The following is a 21,121-nucleotide window of genomic DNA, read 5'->3' on the forward strand; positions in this document are numbered from 1 at the left end:
TTTTAACTCTGATTTTGGAAAAATAAAAAGACATCTATCAATTCTGATCTGATATATGCAGCTCTCTACAGAATCATAGAATCAATGAGTTAGGAAAAGACGTCTTGAGATCATCAACCTATGACTGACACTACCACATCAACCAGACCATGGCACCAAGTGCCACCTTCAGTCTTTCCTTAGGCATCTTCAGGGATAGTGACTCTACCACCTCCCTGGGCAGCCCACTCCAATGTCTAATCACCCCTTCTGTGAAAAAATTCCTCCTAATGTCCAACATAAATCTCCCCTGGCATATCTTAAGGCTGTGTCCACTGTTCTGTTGCTGGTTGCTGGTGAGCAGAGGCTGACCCCCACCTGGCTGCATTCGCCTTTCAGGTAGGTAAGAACACGCGAGTATGCAACACCGTGTTTATATTTGCATATACATCTACACGTGTTTGCTTTTCTAAGATCCTCCTCATCAACCTGCTCACCAGGGACATCTCTATTCTGAGGGGTTGGGTGTGCCACACCTTTTTTCTTTCCCCTTAGTTTTTTCAAACTTTCCCGGCAAGTTAAGAAGGGCACCTGAAAGGATCAAGCTGTTCAGAACACTTCAGAACAGATGTGAAGCACAATTCTGTGATCTTCACAGGCAATGAGACACTTCTGGGGGTCATCTCTGTCTCTGGTATGGCAACAGAACCTCTCAAGCTATAACATCTATTATGAACAAAAAAGACCAAGTTCCAGGGAATGAAATTTTTCTGACCTTAACAACATAAGACAAGCACTTATCTCTTTGCACTACATCCACAAGGTAGATGTGGCATTCTTAAAATATCTTTATACTCAGTTATGAGTAAGACTATTCATCCTACACCCTAGTTCTGCATACAGGAAGGGACAAGCTCATAGCAGAAGAATTTTTTTTGGCAGTGGGAACAACTGCACGATGATTATCTTCCACCCAGTGTGGGATTCCATGAGAGATCATGGATGCTCTGGCAAGCGTTGGGGCATTACTACATGTTTGTGGAAGTCTCTCAGCTTTTATTAATTAGACTCCTGACAAAGCAGTAAAACCCTGTAACAGAAAGCCACACTGCTCATTCCTGAATCATATGAAATCATTCACCATTTTATGTACAAGTTTTGAATTACAATCTTCAACTCCTCATCAGAAAAAAGAACAAACCAAAAAGCCTAAAAAAAGCATTTTTGGAAGAACTGCATAGTATACAGAAGCATACTTCAATTACAAAATATCTTACAGAACACAGACTGTAACAAAAAGCAGAGCCTGTTACCTTTTCTGAGAAGGCAGTGCCCAGCCCAAACTAGATGTTTCAACTCCATTATTAGAGGAACACCTTTAACTGAACAGAGAGTACATGAAAAAAAATTCGTGAACAGTCCAAATAGTTTAACAGAAAAATAAAAGTACATTTGTAAACAACTTTAAAACAAGAGCCTTATGAAAACAATAACAGCTAGCTGTTAAACTCTCAGCCCAAACTGCTGTTTACCCTTATAGGTTTTTTTATGATAAACAAATTTGTTCATGTGGAAAACCTCAGTGAGAAATCTGGGGAAGTATTTTTAAAATTTCTGGTAAAATTAAGTAAATGATGATTTGAAGGTAAAAAGTCAAACTTCAAATTCCCTTTGAAGATTAAAAGAGTGAAAAAACCAAGCTATTGACTGAAGCCAACAATGCATGGTAGCACAGCACTTATTTTATAATCTGACACCCTTTTTAATGTAAACCCTGGAAAATCATAAAGAACTGGTAGAAATTACTTTTGCATAATGTACCATTAATTTATCACTGCATTTACTTTCATTATTCAAACCTTGCCATAAAGTGACTTTTCACATACAACACTGATTTACCTTAAGCATCTCTTTTACTACACAGCAAAAATGTAAAAACTGTCCTGAGAAATGATTTTGTGTATGTAACTATCAAGGCCTCTGAAGCTGAGCATCAGTATTTATGCTGCTCTACTTAATGCTTCAGCATATGTTAAGTAAGCTGCTGATCACTGAGTGTCTCCATTTTGGTAGATAGACAGATGTATGTTAACAGCGATGCTTTGGATAACTTGTGCTATTCCTAATACTAGAGTTATTTTCTCCCCCAATTACATTTTGCTATAAATACGTGTGCCCTTAAGTTGATCCCAATATCAGTTTCAGCTAACTAATCAAATTATCCGTTAAGGTTTTGGGAATGAGAACCCTTCCTTTATTTAAATAAAATGAGGGAAAGGTTTCTAACTCCCAAAGGTTTGCCAACAATAGATTTATTTTCAAGATAGGATGTTCAGAAAGTTGTTTGTCCTCTTTGCTGTTCACAGATAAGCGCAACTGTATTAATGGTTTTTATCAAGTGGGCAGGAAGAGAAAGAAAATAGTATGAGGTTTTTCCCCTTAAGGTTCTTCCAAGTTCTGCTCATGGTTATGAGCCACTATTCATTTGAAATAAGTGTATTTCAAATTTCAGATTACTTCTCTTTTATTGATAAGGCTCAGCAGCTAAACTTCAATTTCCTATTTTAATTTTGCAAACCAGTGTTATTAAAACCCCACCTGTAACTGAGAACATCAAGAACTTAGGTATGTATGTAAGGAGTAATTTATCAATGTATGTAGAAGTGCCTTACTTTTGTACCAGTTAAAAGTTAATTCATAATCCAAATAATCAATCTGCAATGTAAACAAGTAATTATTTTCTCCTATGTAATAATGGTAAATATCAACACTGAGCATTGCATATTCCATTTGAGTTCATTAAATGCAATTCTTCAGTCATAAAGGCAGCAGGCATTCTGTGATGAACTTCCTTTGAGCTATGTTCAAATGAGTGGAATAACTGAGATTCCTCACGGAGATCTAAGCTATTTCTCTCATTTTCTGAATAGTTTCCCCTATTTGCATACTCAACTCCATTTTATAATTTTCTATTTAAAATAAAGTCATTTCCCCAAACTCTTCTCTATCTAAAACAAACTTATTTACATTTATGGTAAATGCTTTTCACCAAGTAAGTTTTAAGAAAAAAAACTCCTGAAACAAAATCAATAATGGAGCAAAAATATAAAGGGAGCAAGTATTTCAAGTACTGTATTAATTTTCTTTCTGAACTTCCTTCCAAAGATTCTACAGGGACAAAAGTTTTAAAGGTTTGAAACATGCTTTTACATATTTTTGATTATATCTCTTTTATACAAGGGACTAATTCTGTCCAGTGATCACCGTCCTAACTTTTGGCCACTATTCAAATGAAACTGCATGTTATTGACCCCAAGAAAGTAAACAAAATACAGCCTTTTACTTCAAATATTTTATGAATGCAAGATTACATGAAATATATTAGTCAAAATGCAGGGCCATCAAGCACTGAACCAAAAATGCTGGCATCAGTTTGCCTATCATTTTACATGTGGAAAAATACACTATGTCTACAGGTAAAAGGCATCACTAATGCATCATGAATTACTCTGGTCAGCCAACATCACCTCTGCAGCTTGGTGCATGTTTCAGTTTATTATGAAAATAATCATCATAATAAGTTTGAGATGAGACACTGGAACAAAACCATTCTTAAACAGGAAAGTATTTTTTTTTTTGCTCTTACTGAGGCAACACCAAAAACTAAAAATAAGTTCTCACAATTTAGCAGCCTCCTCAACACTTGTTAGGCTAGCCTTCACACAAGGAGCATGCAAACAGCCACTCTTCTTGCTTTAAATTGAGGGCTATTGGTTAATTCAAGTCACTGTCTTTTCACCCTATTCAATTAACCTGTTGAACTGGATTTCACCTAGAAAAAAGAAAATTAAATGATGTTAAGTGTAGCAGACACGTACAGATCACACCAGGAAGCTAACACTCATGAGCTGTCATAATAAGGGATAATAATAACAATTAAAAAAAACCCAGTCTTTTCTGTGCATATTTTTCATTTGAAAGGTCCCAGGAAATCATGATGTGCCTGGCCGCTTCTGTTGCTGATTTCTGATGACCTCTAATTGTTTTTTGCATTGCTGATAGTATGTTGAGAGACTTTTGTTTTCATCTAACAGCTTTTTATGTTCTTGTACCAGACGGGATGTGTTTTGCTGGTCTTTTTCATCCTGGTCCAGTTCTGCTATTAGTTCTTGTCTGAAATGAAAAAAATAAAAGTCATTGTCATTTATATTCTGTTTTCATTTGTTTGTAGATTACTTCATATGTTTCAAATCAGTATTTGATTATCAATATGAACTCACAGCTGGTGATATTCTGTGCAAAAGAAGTTGACAAAAGAATGTTATTCTTTAATGTAGCCTGGGGAAAATTCCCTTCCAAATCAAATTCACATTTAAACTTTAAAATAGCTGAGAGACTAAGCCTCAGTCTCTAAAATTGTCTTTTAGATAATGTCTTTCATATGTAGTTTTACAGATCACAGTAAAATACCTAAGGAGCAACACTAAATTTCATAAATATATTCCACTCCAATTTTAGATATCTATACGTACATTTAAATCTCTAAAAGGCAACTTAAAATACAAAATGACAGTAATTTTTGTAACTTTTTAGTGAAGTGCTATTTTCTATCTGGACTTGAACTTATTAAAGCAGTGGAAAAGAAGAATCGAGGAAATTACTCTGTAACTAGCATTTCACATTATTTATGCTGTAAGTGTTGAACATGTTTTTTTAGCAAGGATTTTAGAGGCCCAAACACACTGATAATCTTACCATAATTTATTCTGCAAAACTGGTGTGGCAGTTTGTTTTACTATTTTGTTATGAGGTGACAAGAAGGCAAGCTGCCAGCAATATTTTTGCAACAAAATAGCAAAGGATAAAGTTAATTAATTGTTGCCATATGGTTTTTAACTGCAGTTAAAGAAAATGCAGTAATTATATGAGGGTTGAACTAATCACTACCTTAACCAGCATTAAATTCATCGCTTACAATATCTTTTTTTGTTTTAACGCCTATGGACAACTACATTCTGACTGAGAAAAAATAGTTTGGAAGAAATGTGAACACAAACTTCATAGAAAAAAAACCAGTAGGAATCTAAAAGTAGAGAATGAATAGTTTTGAAACAAAATATATTTTAAATAATTTATTGACCATTGGGGACAACATAAATAGAATCAAAATTAAGATATTAATTCTAGCATCATTATCTCCTCGTCAAATCTAGAATTCTCATTACATGTGAAAGAATCAAACTGTTCACAAATACTAAGCCCAAAGTGAATATGTGATAGAGTTCAATCTTACAGTAACATTTTCCCTCCATTCTGTATACTATTTCTACTGTACAAAAGGTTTACACACACATTTTTCTCATTAGCTAAACCACAAATACCAAGGCAAGATCCCTATTAACAGCTGCCAGTGGCTCAGACACTGGTGGGTCACAACCTGATTATTTGGTCCAGTGTGCAACTATGACCTCTGAGCTGGCCCCCAGCAACAGGAAACAGAACACAACAGAACTTGTTCTGAACTCAAATTCTGAATCAGCAATAATTTTTGACCTAATATAACAATATGTGCAGCTGCTTTACTTATACATGTAAACAATGCAAGAGGAAAGAATTTATTTCAAGTGCACAAGGAGAAGGCACATAACAGCTTTTAAGCATCAAGTCCTCAAGACATGGCAGAAAAATACAAGATGAATGTTGGTAATATTGTTGTAAATGCAGTGCTTGACAAAAGTCAGATATAACATTAAAACTAACTGCAAAATGAGTAACATTGACATATTACCCAAAATTCTACAATTGGTTAACTAAACAATTATCTACAAATTACTACTGAAAATACTCTAATGGACAGTGTAGCAAATTAAATTCCAAGATTCTTCAACAGTTCAGGTGTTTCATTTGAGATGATACAAACATTACCAGTTTGTAACATACAGAGATTTGCCACGACCTTATGTAGAACTTGTCCAGAAGAAGAGTCTTGATATTGATTAGAACTTTCAATTACCTGCTCTAAATATTTAATCTGTACTGAGCAGCTCACTATTCCTGAGTTTAAGGTTGGAAAATAATTATGCCTTATGAAATGTTACTTCATAAAGCCAGAAATAATAGTCACAGTGACTATTATTTACTTTTTATTATGCATTTGTATTATTATACACAGAATTTGTGAATAGGATACACATAGAAGAACAGAAAAGGTTAAACACATTTCACTTACTTCCTCTGCAACAGCAATGCGATTTCTGTCTGAACTTTCATATATTCTTGTGCCATTTTGCAGTGCTGTTCAAACACAGCCATAGATTCTTTGGAGTTTGGGCATGGTGCTAGAGGCTGAAAATAAATCAGACATGTTAAAGACTAATGAACTGATATCTTAGTAAATAGTGTGTTAGAATGTCTCTGCAGTGTATTTATAACAGTCTTTTAAAAACCAGTAAGCCTTTAAAAATAAGTGTTAAACCATGCCCTGGAAAATATTACTGCACCAATGTCAAAGTTTACTCAAATCTGAAGTTTTTAATCTGACACTTGTCACAAATCTCAAAGCAACGTTTAATCCCCCCCACAAAAAATAAACTGTATACAACAATTTGATTCAGTAATGCTCAAGCAAATAATGTCTTATTTTGACAGTCAAACTCAGATTACATTTGGTTTAAGGGATCATGTTTCCCAGGGCTTGTTTTTAATAGCTTCATCAAACCTGAGTCAACCAATCTCAGATTACATAATATACTTTTTTAGCCTTGGTCAAAAATTAGACAGAACATAAACCCAGGTAAATATGTGGCACTATATTTTGCAGCCCCAAAGTAACATGTTAGAATGAAATGCAAACTTGAGAATCTAATAAACTGTATATTTATTACCTGTAACTGATGATCTAATGTGAGATATGCCATTGGGATGGAGTTATCTGACCCATTGGTCTCTGTAAAAACACCAAGAAAACTTTAATGTGTATAAAAAGACTTAATTTTATTCTTACAGGACAAAAACAAGAAGTCTAAGTAATTTCACAATACACAATCTGAATGTGGATAAGCAAATGGAAATAGCAGCGTTCCAATCCCAAGGCAGATGAATCATTTTGTTTTTCTGATAGTTAAGAACATCAAGAGTATGGTCTATCACATCAAGAAAAAAAAAATATGGTTATCAACCTACATTTCTAGAAGCCATGTAACAGCACGCAGATTTGTGTAGAGTTTTCTACAGTTTGCGATCATTTCTGTTTATAAAAATTTGCCATTTCATTCTTGTTTATGAAGGATCAGCCAGCCAGCCCATGCATCTAATGATTATAAAATTAGAAGCTGTGCAAATCAGCTCTGCCAAAATAAAATAAGCACAACCTCCTGCTCAGTTTTGAAACCTGCTCCCAGTGAGGTCTCTAGAGTATCTTCCTCACAACATGCTCTAGGACATCTTCTCTGCTCCATATAGATACTTTGTGGGTAGCAAGGAACTCAATAATTGGTCTGTCTCCTGGGCATGGCTGCTCTCTTCTTACACTGCAGTTGCTCTGGATTTCTCTAGAGCTTTCATTCCAGATTTAGTAGGTTTCTGCATTCTTATCTTTCAGTAGCCCACAGTCTGGGGATCACAAGGTTACTCTTAAGCTTTAAGAGACACAGGAGTAAAGACACATGGAGAAACTACTGATTTTACAGCCGCATAATTGCTACTAGAGGATTATATGGAGGAGGGTAGGTGGGAAAAAAAAGGGGCTGCTTACCCATACCCCAAAAGCACCTGCCACAGAGTAGTCGTGGTAGAGAAACTAAGGTGTTGCCCTCAAAGACTATGCTATTTCCAAGAGCAGCTTCAAAAGGAAACAGAAATAAGAGGGTGGGAATGGAAAAAAAGTGGTTAAGTGTATGCTTGTAAGGAAACTGGAAGGTGGTAAAAACAAAAAGGAAAAAGAAAACAACCCTAAAACCAGAGACTTAATCACCACAGTATCTTACATGCAATCAACATGAGAAGTCCTTCCCTACGTTAGACTATTGCCATATACGGATATTGTGACAATGAATTGCAATGCTTCAAAAATACATCAATACATGTAAATGCTTCAGGTGACATTCCCGAGTGTTTCAGCACAGAGTCACAGAACTGCAAACTCTCCTTGATTGACCAGATACAGCTGCATCCTTGTTTTATTGCTTTGCTTCATTAAATTAAAAACGTAGCATCTTTTACAGAACACCAAAATTATTTCTCTCCTCAGAAATTTGAACAATTCTTAGTGCATGGCCGACATAAACCTAGCAAAAAAAAATATTCATATGGCACATTATGTATTTACATGAGTAGAAAGTGAGCGATTTCTGTGGGCCAGAAAACAGACTTGACTTTTAGCTCCAGTGCTGTGCTGCATTTAAGACCAAAAACTTGGCACAAACTTTTGTTGCGCTGGCTTATGATTTGCAGCTTTCAGTTCCCAATGAACTCCTGACTGGGTAAGAGCTTGCTTCCAATGTGAGGCAGCAATTCCCATTAGTGCTCACTGCCTAAAACAACTTGGGGTCCATGCTGCACAAGAGGGCCCAGGGTGGGCTGCAGCAGTGGGCAAGGCCTTGGAGAAGTTATGAGTGACTGTGGTCAGGCAAAGCAACAAAAGACAGAAAGAAAAAAATAGAGAAGCAAAACACAAGAGTGTGGTGTCCTCCCACTAACACAGGGCAAAAAAAAAAGTATATCTTACATAATCACCTTATATTTAGCAAAATGCAAGTGTGCAAATATACATACATATTTATGTATATATACATATGTTTGTGCAAGAGTCAGCCACCACATGAGTTTCCATTTTGCAGTCCGTAACAGGAAAAGAGTCTGATCATCCAGATGAAAAGATCACAAGGAAAAGATTACAGAACCTGAGGTACTGTGAAGTACCATCTTGAGACTAAATTTAAGATTCAACATGTACGTTTTGGTAACAAAAGTGTAATTTTTATTTATATTCTAAAAAGGAATTTGTGGGGGTCCATTTTTTCCTGCATTCCAGTACTGGTTCTTTTCGTAACAATGCACTATGACTTTTAAAATCAAACAGAACTCTTCAATTATCTTCATTCTTAATCCTGTTTCATAACAAAAGAACAGTGATGCTACAGAAGAAGTTTTTACAATGTTTCTACAGACACGTGTTAGTGCATTTAAAACCAGCAATTTTGTGTGCACATCTACACTCTGCATAAGCAAAATTACAACAGTCGTGGTAAACAGAAGTAACCTACTCCAGCTGATACTCACCTACATAACATTTAATTCCAGATGTCAGGGCAGTGAAATCTTTAAATATGCATTCAAAATACAAATGGACAAGACTAAAATGTTCCAAGATATCTATTCCCCTAATTCCCCAAAACCACACTACAGTAAAAAATGACTGCTAACAAGATCCTCATTAAGTATCATTATCACATCAATTTACAGTACTTTCTTACAAGCAATATGTTTACAAGTTTATGTAATTTAACAATCTATAAATAAGTATTCTTAAAGCATATGTGAAAAACAAGGCAGTAATGCAATGATTGGATTTAAGCAGAACTTAAAAAAATCATGATCTTCATTGCTTACTTTTATTAATGTCTGAGCAAACACCTCTTACCACAATCAAATAAATATTTTAATTTTTTTACAGGCAAAAAAATTACATAATAAACAAAAGATTACCTGCATCATCTGGTGTCCATGGATTACGTGTTGGCTTTTCAGAGGTTGGTCCCGAGGTAGTGATCATTCTCACACTAGGACTAGATGATCTACTGCTGTTTCTACTCTCCTGAAATGACAAAATAAAACCAGACGACAATTAACAGAAGATTTTTTGATAAGTTCATTAAGAAGTTAATTAAAATTTGAAGAAATCTGAACCTATAATCCTCCTTAAAAATACTCTCCCTCCCCAAGCTTTTATCCTGAATGCTCTCCTGATGGTTTGGTCAACTTTATATGCATTGCAGGGATAATTTCATCCCTATTTCTTCTTTACTGTGTAAAAGAAATTGATACAATTTTGCTATTCAGCATAACAAAAAGCAATGCTGACCAATGTGTTCAAGATCTTTATAGAAAATCATGACAATATGTCTAGTGATTTTTGCATCATCATTCAGTGAAATTTAGCAGCTCTGTAATATAAAGAGGAAATAAAGTTTGTTTCCAGTGTTTAATCAATGACTGGAACTACATTCTATAAAAGGAATACAGCTTAGTAGCTGCACTAGACTACCATGTATTAATCTACAGTTTTCTTCTGGTTCTTTTGTACACTCAGAGGTTTTGTGATTAATCTTCAGAAAACGTGAAAAAAGAGCCTAATCAAAAAGGATCAGTCAATTGAAGCACATCAGTCAGAAAAGGAGGACATTCTCCCTCATGAAGCAAATTAAAGACTAAACCAAAATTCTGAAGGTTGTTTTTTCATGTACTGTTTGACTCCTCCAATCTTTTTGTATACCAAAGCACAAAAAAATAATACAGACTTTATTATTCTGCTAAGCTGCTTTTTCAGAAATGTTATTTACAATATATATGTTTCTATTTCACATACCTCCTCAGTGACATTAAATTAACACAGTAAAGGATTTAAGACTATAAGCCCCAGCAAGTTTCTCAGAAAAAAATGAAGTAAAAGGAAAGATGCTATTAAAATACAAATATTTCCAAGATGGTGTATTTATCATGAAATGATTCATTAAATGACTCAATTTTTCAAAATAAGCACTCAAATATACATTAACTAGAAACTATATTTCTTTATGACTTTATTTCCAAATATCCTACTTTAAGTTTTAAAATTCAAGATTCCAGCCCAGTAATGATCCAAAGAATAGTAAGATTATACCACTGAAACATCCATTATTTCAAATGCATAGCCTTTCTTCTGTGATGTTTATTAAGCATTTTGTGTTTTATGTTAATATCTAGAAACAAGACAATAAATTGTAGAAATAATCTGATGGATCTTATCAAGATGATGGCATTAGACATTTTGAAAAATCTTTTGTGTTGGGAGTCTTTGTTGACATTAAGTAAGGTTTAAGTTGATGAGCTTACTGTTAGTGTCCTCAGATATGAATGATAAATACACCCTGCTGATGTAAAAGACCAGAAGATAGAGAAAGCACTTGTAACAGCATAAAAGTCCTTTAAGCAAAAAGAGATTTGTTGAGTATCTATAGTGGATAGTGAAGGGCACCTAAGAAATACTCTAGTTACAGTAACTTCTCAGTGCTTTACCAGATTGTTTTGGTCCACCAACCAAAAACACATTTCCTTGGTATCTTTATTTACATGAAATTCAGTAGATATAGAAATGAAGGAATCACATCTGAAGCATATCTAAAAAGCACTAGGAAGCTGAAGGGAAGTTTCCCAAACTGAACGCTGGTTATGGTGTTTGAGTGTGTGTTGAATGAGATGTTTTAGGCCACCTGCACGGCAGCCCCTCTGACAGGTAAAGTGTCTGGACTTTAGCAATGTGTTTCTGCTACCCCTTCATCCTTGCTTCCTCCAGACTTGCCAGCAGGTTACTCAAATCATCTTTGCCAGGTGGACAAACCCATATGGCATTCTTAGCTTCCATTTCTCAAAGACTTACAGTCTTGAAAAAGCTGGCAAGCTCTGAGTAATAATCCTCCCTGAAGTTTAATTTAAACAGGCAACACAATTTAAAGAAATCATTAGTAGTCTTGTTTCCTCATCTCATCTGTGAATTTTATCTTGCTGTGAAAGGGGAGAAAAAAACCCGAATGTGCATCTATGACAAATTTCACAATCTCATGGACAGAATGATTCATCTGTGTAATATCAGATCCCCAAATTATCCCACTTAGCTTGCATGCATGTGGGCTTGTACATTCTGACCTTTCTTCTCAACTGTTCATATCAGTACACGGCTTTCTTTAATATAGTAATTTTTTTCACTTCAAAGTAAACTGTAAAAGTTATGAAGGCCCAGCAGCAGTTATGATGCCCCCTCTCCCCCAAAAACCAACAATCCCAAAAAATTCCAAAACAAAACAAAAAAATGTTTAAAAGAGGAAGTAGGTAGTTTTGGTATTTATGATAATACTGTTAAAGATGAGTACAAAACAACCAAACCAATAAAATATACACTAAGGAGATGGATACCACACTGAGAATCAGATCACAACCTGCAGATCTTGGGTCATTATGCCAGATATGTTTCTCAGTATCCATATAAAATATTAAATTTTGTAAAGATTGCATGCAGTATAAATAGCAATTTGCCGTGTTCCTTCAAATCCCCCAAAATATTAGTAGCTGCAGTTAAGAGACTGCACGTTTCTATGTTGCAAAGGTGTTTAGGCAAGAGCAATAGCACTAGAAAGATGACACACTAAAATGTTCTGAAGTGCATGTACAGGGAAATAGGCAGAAGAAACAATTCTGTTCCAAAAAAAAAAAAGAGAAATCAACAGAGCGTCACAATATATGGACAGAAATAAATGAAAATGTAGCATTTGATTTTAGAAGGGACAGTTGCATCAGTGCTGCTCAAGTCACTTGGAAAAGTCAGCAAGTGCTAAAATCTGTGAATATTCAGACTGAACACGTGTTCTGAACACCAAATCACTCTAACAGCTGATCCAAAGATGGAAAACCCTTGACCTAGCAAATTTCCTGTCTAAACTGTTGATGCTGAGTGCAAAGCACTGTTACTGTCTGCTGCTGAGAACACCAGTAAGAGCAATACTGTTAAACACCTTAAGTGTCTCAAGAACCTAAACATAGTAGTCGTCAGCCATACAAGGCACACAAAAAAATCTTCCAAGAGCACACAGACATAAAATAGACATAAAATCATAAAACATGTAACGTGGCCAGATGAAAACAGACAAACAGCTACACAGGACCAAGAGTCTTGGACTATCCCTTTCAGGTAAGCACCCAAACTTTGGTATATGTATTATTAAATATTTATTGTGTCTATATATATATATATTATATTAATTAATATTATATGTACATATATTTATTTATACACAAGCTTGGTGTTTTCTTTCACCTTAAGAAAAATTCCATTCTGTATTGGAAAAACCTTTCTAATTAAAAACCAGTAGTAGTAACAGAACCATTTTCTATTGACACAGCAGCAATTTTTAGGAAAAATACATTCAGTAAAAACACTTCTGATCAGCTTTACTGTGTCAAAAAGTTAAAAGCCAGAGAAGAGGCACCGTGGCAATCCTTCAATTTTGAGTGGGATAGGGCCTTTCATGGCCTGGGTGAGGGAGCAGAGGGGCCACGGCTGCTTGGTGAAGAAGGCTGTGCTGCAGAGTGGGTGTAAGGGAGAACGGAATGCGGGGAAGAAGGATGTTTGCAATGAAGGAAAGGAGGGGGAAGGGGATTTTCACATTAGAAGAGATACCCTAGATATGGTATAGTGCATATGGGGAGATTGGATAAACTGACCAGAGATATGCCACTCAGATGTTTTTTCTGCTTTGGCTTGTAGATTGCTTATATGGGTAGCAGTTCAAGGTTTTTAATAAAAAATCAAGGCACTGAGGTCCAGATGTATAGAAACCCATAGAGATTAATCTCAAGTCTTTAGCCATAATTACATTGTGCTCTGTTTCTTCATTGTTTTCCAATTTTTTTTAATGTACAAGCATGTGTACATCAAAAGTTAGCATTAGTTTCTGCAGACTCTTCTATCTCTCCTCACATCAAAAAGGGGATAAAAATTCAATATTTGTTTATAAGGACGGTGGAAAAATATCTTTGAAATGGCATTTTTCACGTGTGCTAAAATATTATGTTTTCCAGGTTTTACCATGTTTCCAAAGAAACTGCAGGATAGCAACAGACAATTGTAATTCTTCCACTTATATTTCCAATATGTGCACTATCAGAGCAAGAAAGTAAAATATTACTCTTGTACTTCTATAGACCCACAGGTGATATTGGTGAGGTAAACATAAAACAGAATTTCTGCATCCTTCTGTTCACAAGGACAATTTAGCTAGAACACCCATAAAAGCAGTAGAACACCTTTCAAAGAAAGATTATTATAATAGTTATTAAGATATGAAGCAAATGATGAAATATCAACCATTCATTAAAATGAACAGAATGAGAACTTTTAAATCAAAAAAGCTGTAATTAAATATATTCAGGCAGCATCAGTCAGCACAATTTGGAATAACTGATCTATTGTCAATTTTTTCCCTCAAGTCTTGCATAAATTTAATTCTACAATTAAATGAATAAGTGAAATTACTTCCTAAATTTTGCAGATTAATTTCTTTCTAACAAACCTATCTTCTCTGAAGATATTAAAATATATCATGTAGACTTGTTATTTTCTGGTAGATGTACACAGTAAATTTATGAATACCTACAGGATTTATGAGATATCTGTGGCTATCATACTCCATGGAATTAAAGAAAAATCAAAGGTAATCTTCCTGATAATTACACCCCCAAGAATTAACAGCTATTTTAGATTATTGCAGTAGGCTGTTTAATAAGGAAACCTGATTAACCTGATCGATATGCTAAGCACCAGTATCCCACACTCAAATAATAGTAGGGATCTCAAAATTGCCAATTCACACTAAGGACCAAATAGCCTCTGTGAATTGTTGAAGCAATTAAAAACACAAAATAAATATATCTGAATGAAGCATTAGCTACACTTTTCTCATTTAAAACTGAAATGAAACTAGGAGCATGTTATGTAGCATACCACTGTCTCTGTTACCATGGCATTTACACTACCAGACAAATAGCGATGTTATTATAAAATATCTTTTTGAAACAGTATTTTTTTAAACAAAACTTTTTGACAACACCCTACTGTAAGCCTTTCACAAGAAATAGACAGATATCTCTATAATTTACTATTCAGGATTCAGAGACTGATAATAAATAACACTTATACTGATGCACATGCTTTTTATTTTCATGCAGAAAGTGAGACTATATGTAACTGTTTTACAAAATAAGTTGTAATTACAATCGTTTTCTACATACAGAAAGATGAAAAGGCTTTCCTGTGTAACAAGTGCCCTCAGCCAAATTAAGCAGTACACGAAAAAAAGTGCACATAAAAGTGATAAATACTGCATAAGTTATACAGAAAATGCTTCTCATCTAGAGCTCATTCATAGTTACCCTCATGGAATCTCACTTCAATGCAATACAAACAACACTACAGTCTGCCAAGCTTCCACATCATTCCTATGAAAGCATCAAAGGTGATCCAGATCGGTTCCCTAGTACAGATTTGGTGCTGACTTTACTGAAAGGCAAAGAAGAGATGAGAAGGACATTACCTGACTGGACTCTGTTCCAGCAACACTAAGATCTTGAATGGATCTGCGCCTCTGCTGTCCGTTTCCTGCTGGGAAAAAAACAAAACAAAAACAAACCAGTGAAATATATTCAGAACAAAATAAGAAGGGTGCGACTGTTGCAGAGGAGCTTGGAATTTGTACAAATCCACAGAGACAAAGTGAGAGAGGGGGAGAGACAGCTGCAGAATTTTAACTCAAAACATGCTGGCCTGTCAACAAAAAGTATAGCCTAATACAATAACCACTCCTACCACATGAATAGCTGCTGCACTCTACTCCACCATCTTCTGTCACATGTATTTGGTCAGGCTTAGTACTTGGGGCAGGAACTGATGACGACATCTATTTCAAGTGCGTTACGTTATGGGGATTTCTAAAAGCTAAACCACAAAGATAACAGGCTGCCAGCTTTAACCTGTTGCTCTTTGGCTCGCTCAAGGAACACAGCAAGGACTTCTGCCTGTGTGACGCTCCCCTCAAGAAAAGTAAGAAGCGAAAGCGCTTCCTTCTGGTCTCCTGTCTCCTTCAGGGGAACGAAACTATGTCCTGTTCTCATGCTCTGAGAAGTGTGAAAAGGGGACTGTTCAGCTAAATCACATCTCACCATCAACCTACGAAGCACAATGCTGTAATCTTTTCCTCTTCTTCCACCTGTTCGCAATTATCCACCAGTGACAGCTACATAAAACAGTTCAAATTTTAGCACTGACAAGCAATCAAAGGCATTTTCAGGAAACAAAATCTCCTTAAAAATAAAAGGAGATTATGCAACAGAATCTCCCCGACTACTTTGATTTTTATTACAGTGATTGTTTATATTATCTCTTGAGAGCAGGTCAGCTGTCCAAAAGGAAACACCAAAATGTCCTGAGTAACAGCTGACAATGCTCAAAATTCTTGCTCTTAGCTCTGCATTACGTAACTCTGCTACTGGAGGGGAGCATCTGAAACACGTACTGCAGCCATGGCAGCCCCTTGCCCAGCAGCCCCACACTCAGCCACCAACACAGCTCACTCAAAGCCCTGCAAAAGGCATCACATTGCTGACCTTTTAGATACTTCTCATTCAGCATAATTCCCACGACTCCAAGCCTATCCTGACACGTGTTTTGAATTACAACAGTTACTACAAAAATGTAAGACTGTTTAATATTGATTGATATATTTAATAAGCATTTAAGGTATTAAATATATGTATTATGACATGTAAGAACACACTACCACAAAACAGCAATACGAAATGCTTATAGTCACTTTATCGATTTATCATGATGTTTTAAAATTTATAGAAGGTACTTTAAGAAACAAGCATTTAAGAAAGTCAAGCAGGATTCTAAAACAGGAATATATTTTTTGCTCTGACTACAAATGGATTTCAATTGCAACTGTTCTGTGGTCTTGGTATTTTGCTTCTGAAATTCAGGGAAAGTATATACTTACCTAAGCAACAACAGCTAAGTTTGTTTAATACTTTCATATGGGGATCTTGTGAATTACAAATCTATGTCAAGATGTCTGAACTTGTTCATTTGCAGTGAACTTTTTCTCTATGTAATTGTTTAACAAACAAAATTATACATTTAATAGAATTCTGTGCTGCGGATACTTCATCTGGCTGCCACAGCTCATCTCAATATTCAACATATGTGCAATCCACCCACGACTGATACAAAATTATGTGCACATTTTATTCAACAACATTGTTATAAAATTAGCTCAGCTGAAATAGGCTTGCAAAAATATCTGAAATTCTCATTTCAGATTAGCAACATTTGTGAATTTAAAGAACCCAGCACATGTGTTGCTGAAATATTAGAACATGGCTGCCAAAATGTTAAAATAATCAGGGTGGGGTGCAAGAAAGAAAAGAAAATGCCTTGCGGGAAGTGAAGGGGTGGGGGGGAAAGAGGGGCCAAAACTACTGTTGTAAAAAATGAACACCTTTAAATGAAATATCTTCAAGTTAGTAGCATGAGGGAAGAGCAAGCTCAACTAGGCAATGCCATTTTAATTAGTATAATACTGCAGACATCTGGCAAATAGCTTCAACAAGGCAGAAACAGACTACGAATCAACAAATACTTATTGCTCCAGATTCAAGACAAATTTCAGTTGAAAAATATGCTATACAACACAACAAAGAAGATTGATTTGAAAAGATCATGTGTACTTCTTTATGCTTTCCTCTCCCAGTTTTGATCTTGTTCTTACCTCTATGTCCATTTAAAAATATTTTTTTCTCATTATAAAACTAAGAGATTTGTACACAGATAGAAGTTAATCCACAGTAACTTGATGCACAGTGTCAGGCTTTTGGTAGTTTACAGGATTTTAAGATTAAAAAGCAAATGTCACAAATGTACTTCAAGGCCTCAGAACCACCCATTGCACATACTGTTGTTTATTTTCTAAAATTAAATTCTAAAGGAACAGGAAACTTCTATCACGTCCTGCCCCACATACTCTAGGCAAAAATAAATTGTACAACTTATTAAGCTTTTGATCACCACCCCCACCAAGCCGCCAAATATCCAGACCAGCTATGACCTCTTCTCCCTGCCCTTTAGGAGATATTTGCATCTCCTTTTACACTTTCTTATTTACTCACAGTCCTCTCTCTTCCTTACACACCTACAAGGCTCAAGCCTCTCTCACAGTGCAGGATGATTAGTGACTGCAACAGTGCTATAAGACATTCTGACAAAGTTAAAATATTGATCTGAATTCCAGAAGAATTAAGTGATCTGATAAGACAAGGTTGAGGTTTCTGGCATACATTGATTTTAAAAGTAGATAGAAAAACTACAGACCTGCAGCATTCATAATTCCTATCTACCTTCTAAAGACCCTGTACAAAGTGTGTCTGTCTTGAGTAATCATTTATGCAGTGTCAATGCTATAAAAATTGTAACACTGTGGCACAGTTTCAGATGACAAAATTACAAAGCCAAATGCACACATGCTAAATGCACGAGATGTCTAACATTGCCAGTGAAGAGAAGGCTGTACTTGTAGGTATATTTGCTAGATGCTGTTTGAATGGTTTCTACCAAAAAAGTACACAAACTTCAGAATTCAGATTTTTTTTGTTTCTTTAAACATAAAGATACTTAAACCTTTTGTACTCACTAGTTTTCAGTTTTTATATATAATATTTATATAAAAATAAAGTTGGCGCTTATAACCTGTACTATACATACTGTATATGAAAAAAAAGAACTGATACATGACTAGGCTATATGGTTACAGGATACCACCACTGCAAACTCATTTGCTAAGTTGTTACACAGAGGAGGAATTTTTTGACCCATTTTTCAGTTTTTAAGTTTTGTAAGCTAGTAACACAAAATACCAACTTAAATGAACAAATAGCTCTCTTCACCCTTATAGTACTTACTTAGAAAGAAGAGCAAATATATTCTAAGAACTTCCCCTTCTGGCAATATTTTACCTTTATTGATAAAGTATATATTTTATGACCTTGGAAGCATAATCAGTTCATGGACGAAATGCAGTTGAGGCAACACATTACGAAAACCCCCAATGATAGCAGATGTAGTACTCATACTTCCAAAATAGCCCTGCCCAAAGCAGCTGACTCACGGTAACATGCCTGCCTGGTGCTTCCCCTCTCTGGACAGCAGCTGCTCTACCATGTGCTCAGCACAACTCCAGGCAGCAGCACAGACCAGCACTTGTGCGGCTCCAAGGACAGGGATGAGCTGCTCGCCCCAACAAGGGACATGCCCAGGGAAATCCGGAGGAGCTGGGTCTGTGGCAGAAGTAGTATGGAATATAACTGGGTGGGATTTAGGTGGTGATGACTGTCTGGGGGTCTTGGAAGCTTAGGGGTCTAGAAAGTGAAAAGTGTGTTCAGAGGCCAGAACTAAGAGCCTTGTGCTGAAAGAGTAAAGAAAGGAAAGAAGTGAGAAATATACAGATGAATATAATTAGTTTACTGGGCAGATGATCATGTTCTGTCATGTAATGACTAATCTAATTTTTTTCTGGCTTTGGGCTTATTACTGGAAAGCTGTTCTGACAACCGGAAAACTTTCAGTATAAAGCCCAGACTTATTTGCAGACAATTAACATTTTTTTTCTGTAGTGCCAATACTGTCTTTTAGCTTAAGTAGTTATCTTTTCCTAGTTTTTTAGCAGCAGATTCATCTATAGAAAATAATTATTCATTCTCAGATTTCACTTTGTGAGCTAAAAAAAGCCATGCTTTCAGATCTGTTTTTATACTCTCTATACCCCTCTTATCCTAGTAACTCTTCTTCGTATTATTTGAGTGCATGTATGCTTCTTTTATATGGCTGACAAGAACAGTATTCCTGATTCAAACTCAACAAGGGCCAGTAATAGTACCAGTGCTTCTTTATCTTTCCTAGAAATTAACCTTAAGATTTCACAGTTTGTCACATCTACATTAGATTCGTGGCTCATACTACCTGAGATTAACCTGCATGCATGTATTATGATCCCATGTCATCTTATTAATAGAAAATGTTGTTAGTGTATGACCCTGGATTTTACCCTATTTCTATTCAGTAACATCAAAATTCTCCCTACATGATAGTCTAATCCTCCTCTTAATAAATAGTAGCTTCTGATAAAGCATTAACTCAAGCTCATTTCACTTAAATACCTTAGGAGTAAATTTTGAGAAAACTCATTAATGCTTGCTCCAACCCTATACCTTTTTTTTTTATTTCTACAGGTTTCTATTTCTTTCATAAGTCTTCCAAATTATCTTGAAGCTCTCATCCAGTCAAGTTCAATTAAAATAGACCAGGTGAAGAATTTTTAATGACTGCCTCTGCCTAACTAAGAAACCAACAGACTGGTACAGTACAATACGTTTTGTGAAAACAATACGATATTTTATTTTGCTGACTTCTTCATTATTGCCCAAAAGTTTCAAGGTTTCTTGGAAGCCTCAGTGTTGTTATGGACAGACAGTGTATAGAGACAAGAGGCACTCATTAGCTTCTAGAGCTTATTTACCAGGCTCTCATCATGAGTTAACACTGAAACTGGAAAGATGACTTCACTTTCGCTTTCCTTGTTTTATCAGGATTTCATTTCTGTCAGTGCAGGCCAGGACTGCTTGAAAGTTAGAGTGGAAAGCTACTCTAGTAAACTTTTTTGCCAATTTGTTAGCCTCAGTGCCAAAGAGGTTTTTGTTTTTATGGGTGCTATTGCTCTTTGGAATCTACTTTCTCATATTCTGTATTTTTACTGTAACTGTCAATAAAGTTATTTGAAAGAAATGTTTGTACAAAAATATCTTTTGCATTCAACTTTTTAGTACCTACCAATATCAGGATTTACAAGGAAACTTCCTCAGATGACAGAAATTTAGAATAGGAAGGCCACAGTTTTTAGTGGATTCCTAGATACTATCACTCGCATTTCCTGATTTTCTGCTCCAGACATATCATTCTGAAGTGACTTACATACTGTTAATGGTATGCCAATCGCAGTTTGGGATTGATTATACTTATCTTTAGGCTTTGAGAAGTATGAAATGAAAAAAAGAAAAATGTCATTCTACTACCTAAAAAAAGACTTGGGATATGTGAGAATTACTCATTAAAGTCCCAAATGATATTCCCATCCATGGTGCCTGAATAATTTTTTTCCTATCAAAAGCCTCTCCTAGTAATTTTAGTTTGCATTAACTTAAACACAACAGCAATACCTCATGCACACACATTTTAGCCCTAGAAAAGTGTATTCAAATATAAGAATTACACAGACTAAGTGTTAATGTT

General features: G+C 35.5%; 1 protein-coding gene across 10 annotated transcripts in view; it reads right to left on the reverse strand.

Annotated features, from left to right (window-relative positions):
• Positions 1-1,014: 1,014 nt before the first annotated feature.
• MAP3K7 (mitogen-activated protein kinase kinase kinase 7) overlaps positions 1,015-21,121 on the reverse strand; it is a 48,077-nt gene continuing 27,970 nt past the window's right edge. For 5 of the 10 annotated variants that reach the window (XM_068184069.1, XM_068184067.1, XM_068184074.1 and 2 more), the window contains 6 exons: positions 15,321-15,388; positions 9,685-9,793; positions 7,733-7,819; positions 6,864-6,925; positions 6,209-6,324; positions 1,015-4,152 (listed from right to left, as the gene is read on the reverse strand). In XM_068184069.1, coding sequence (XP_068040170.1) covers positions 3,972-4,152; positions 6,209-6,324; positions 6,864-6,925; positions 7,733-7,819; positions 9,685-9,793; positions 15,321-15,388 — 623 coding nt within the window. In that variant the 3' untranslated portion in view covers positions 1,015-3,971. The remainder of the gene's footprint in view (positions 4,153-6,208; positions 6,325-6,863; positions 6,926-7,732; positions 7,820-9,684; positions 9,794-15,320; positions 15,389-21,121) is intronic. The other 5 variants (XM_068184070.1, XM_068184068.1, XM_068184073.1 and 2 more) reach the window with 3 other exon arrangements.

The sequence above is a fragment of the Anomalospiza imberbis genome, chromosome 3 (genome assembly GCF_031753505.1).
Source record: "Anomalospiza imberbis isolate Cuckoo-Finch-1a 21T00152 chromosome 3, ASM3175350v1, whole genome shotgun sequence".
Lineage (NCBI taxonomy): Eukaryota > Metazoa > Chordata > Aves > Passeriformes > Viduidae > Anomalospiza > Anomalospiza imberbis.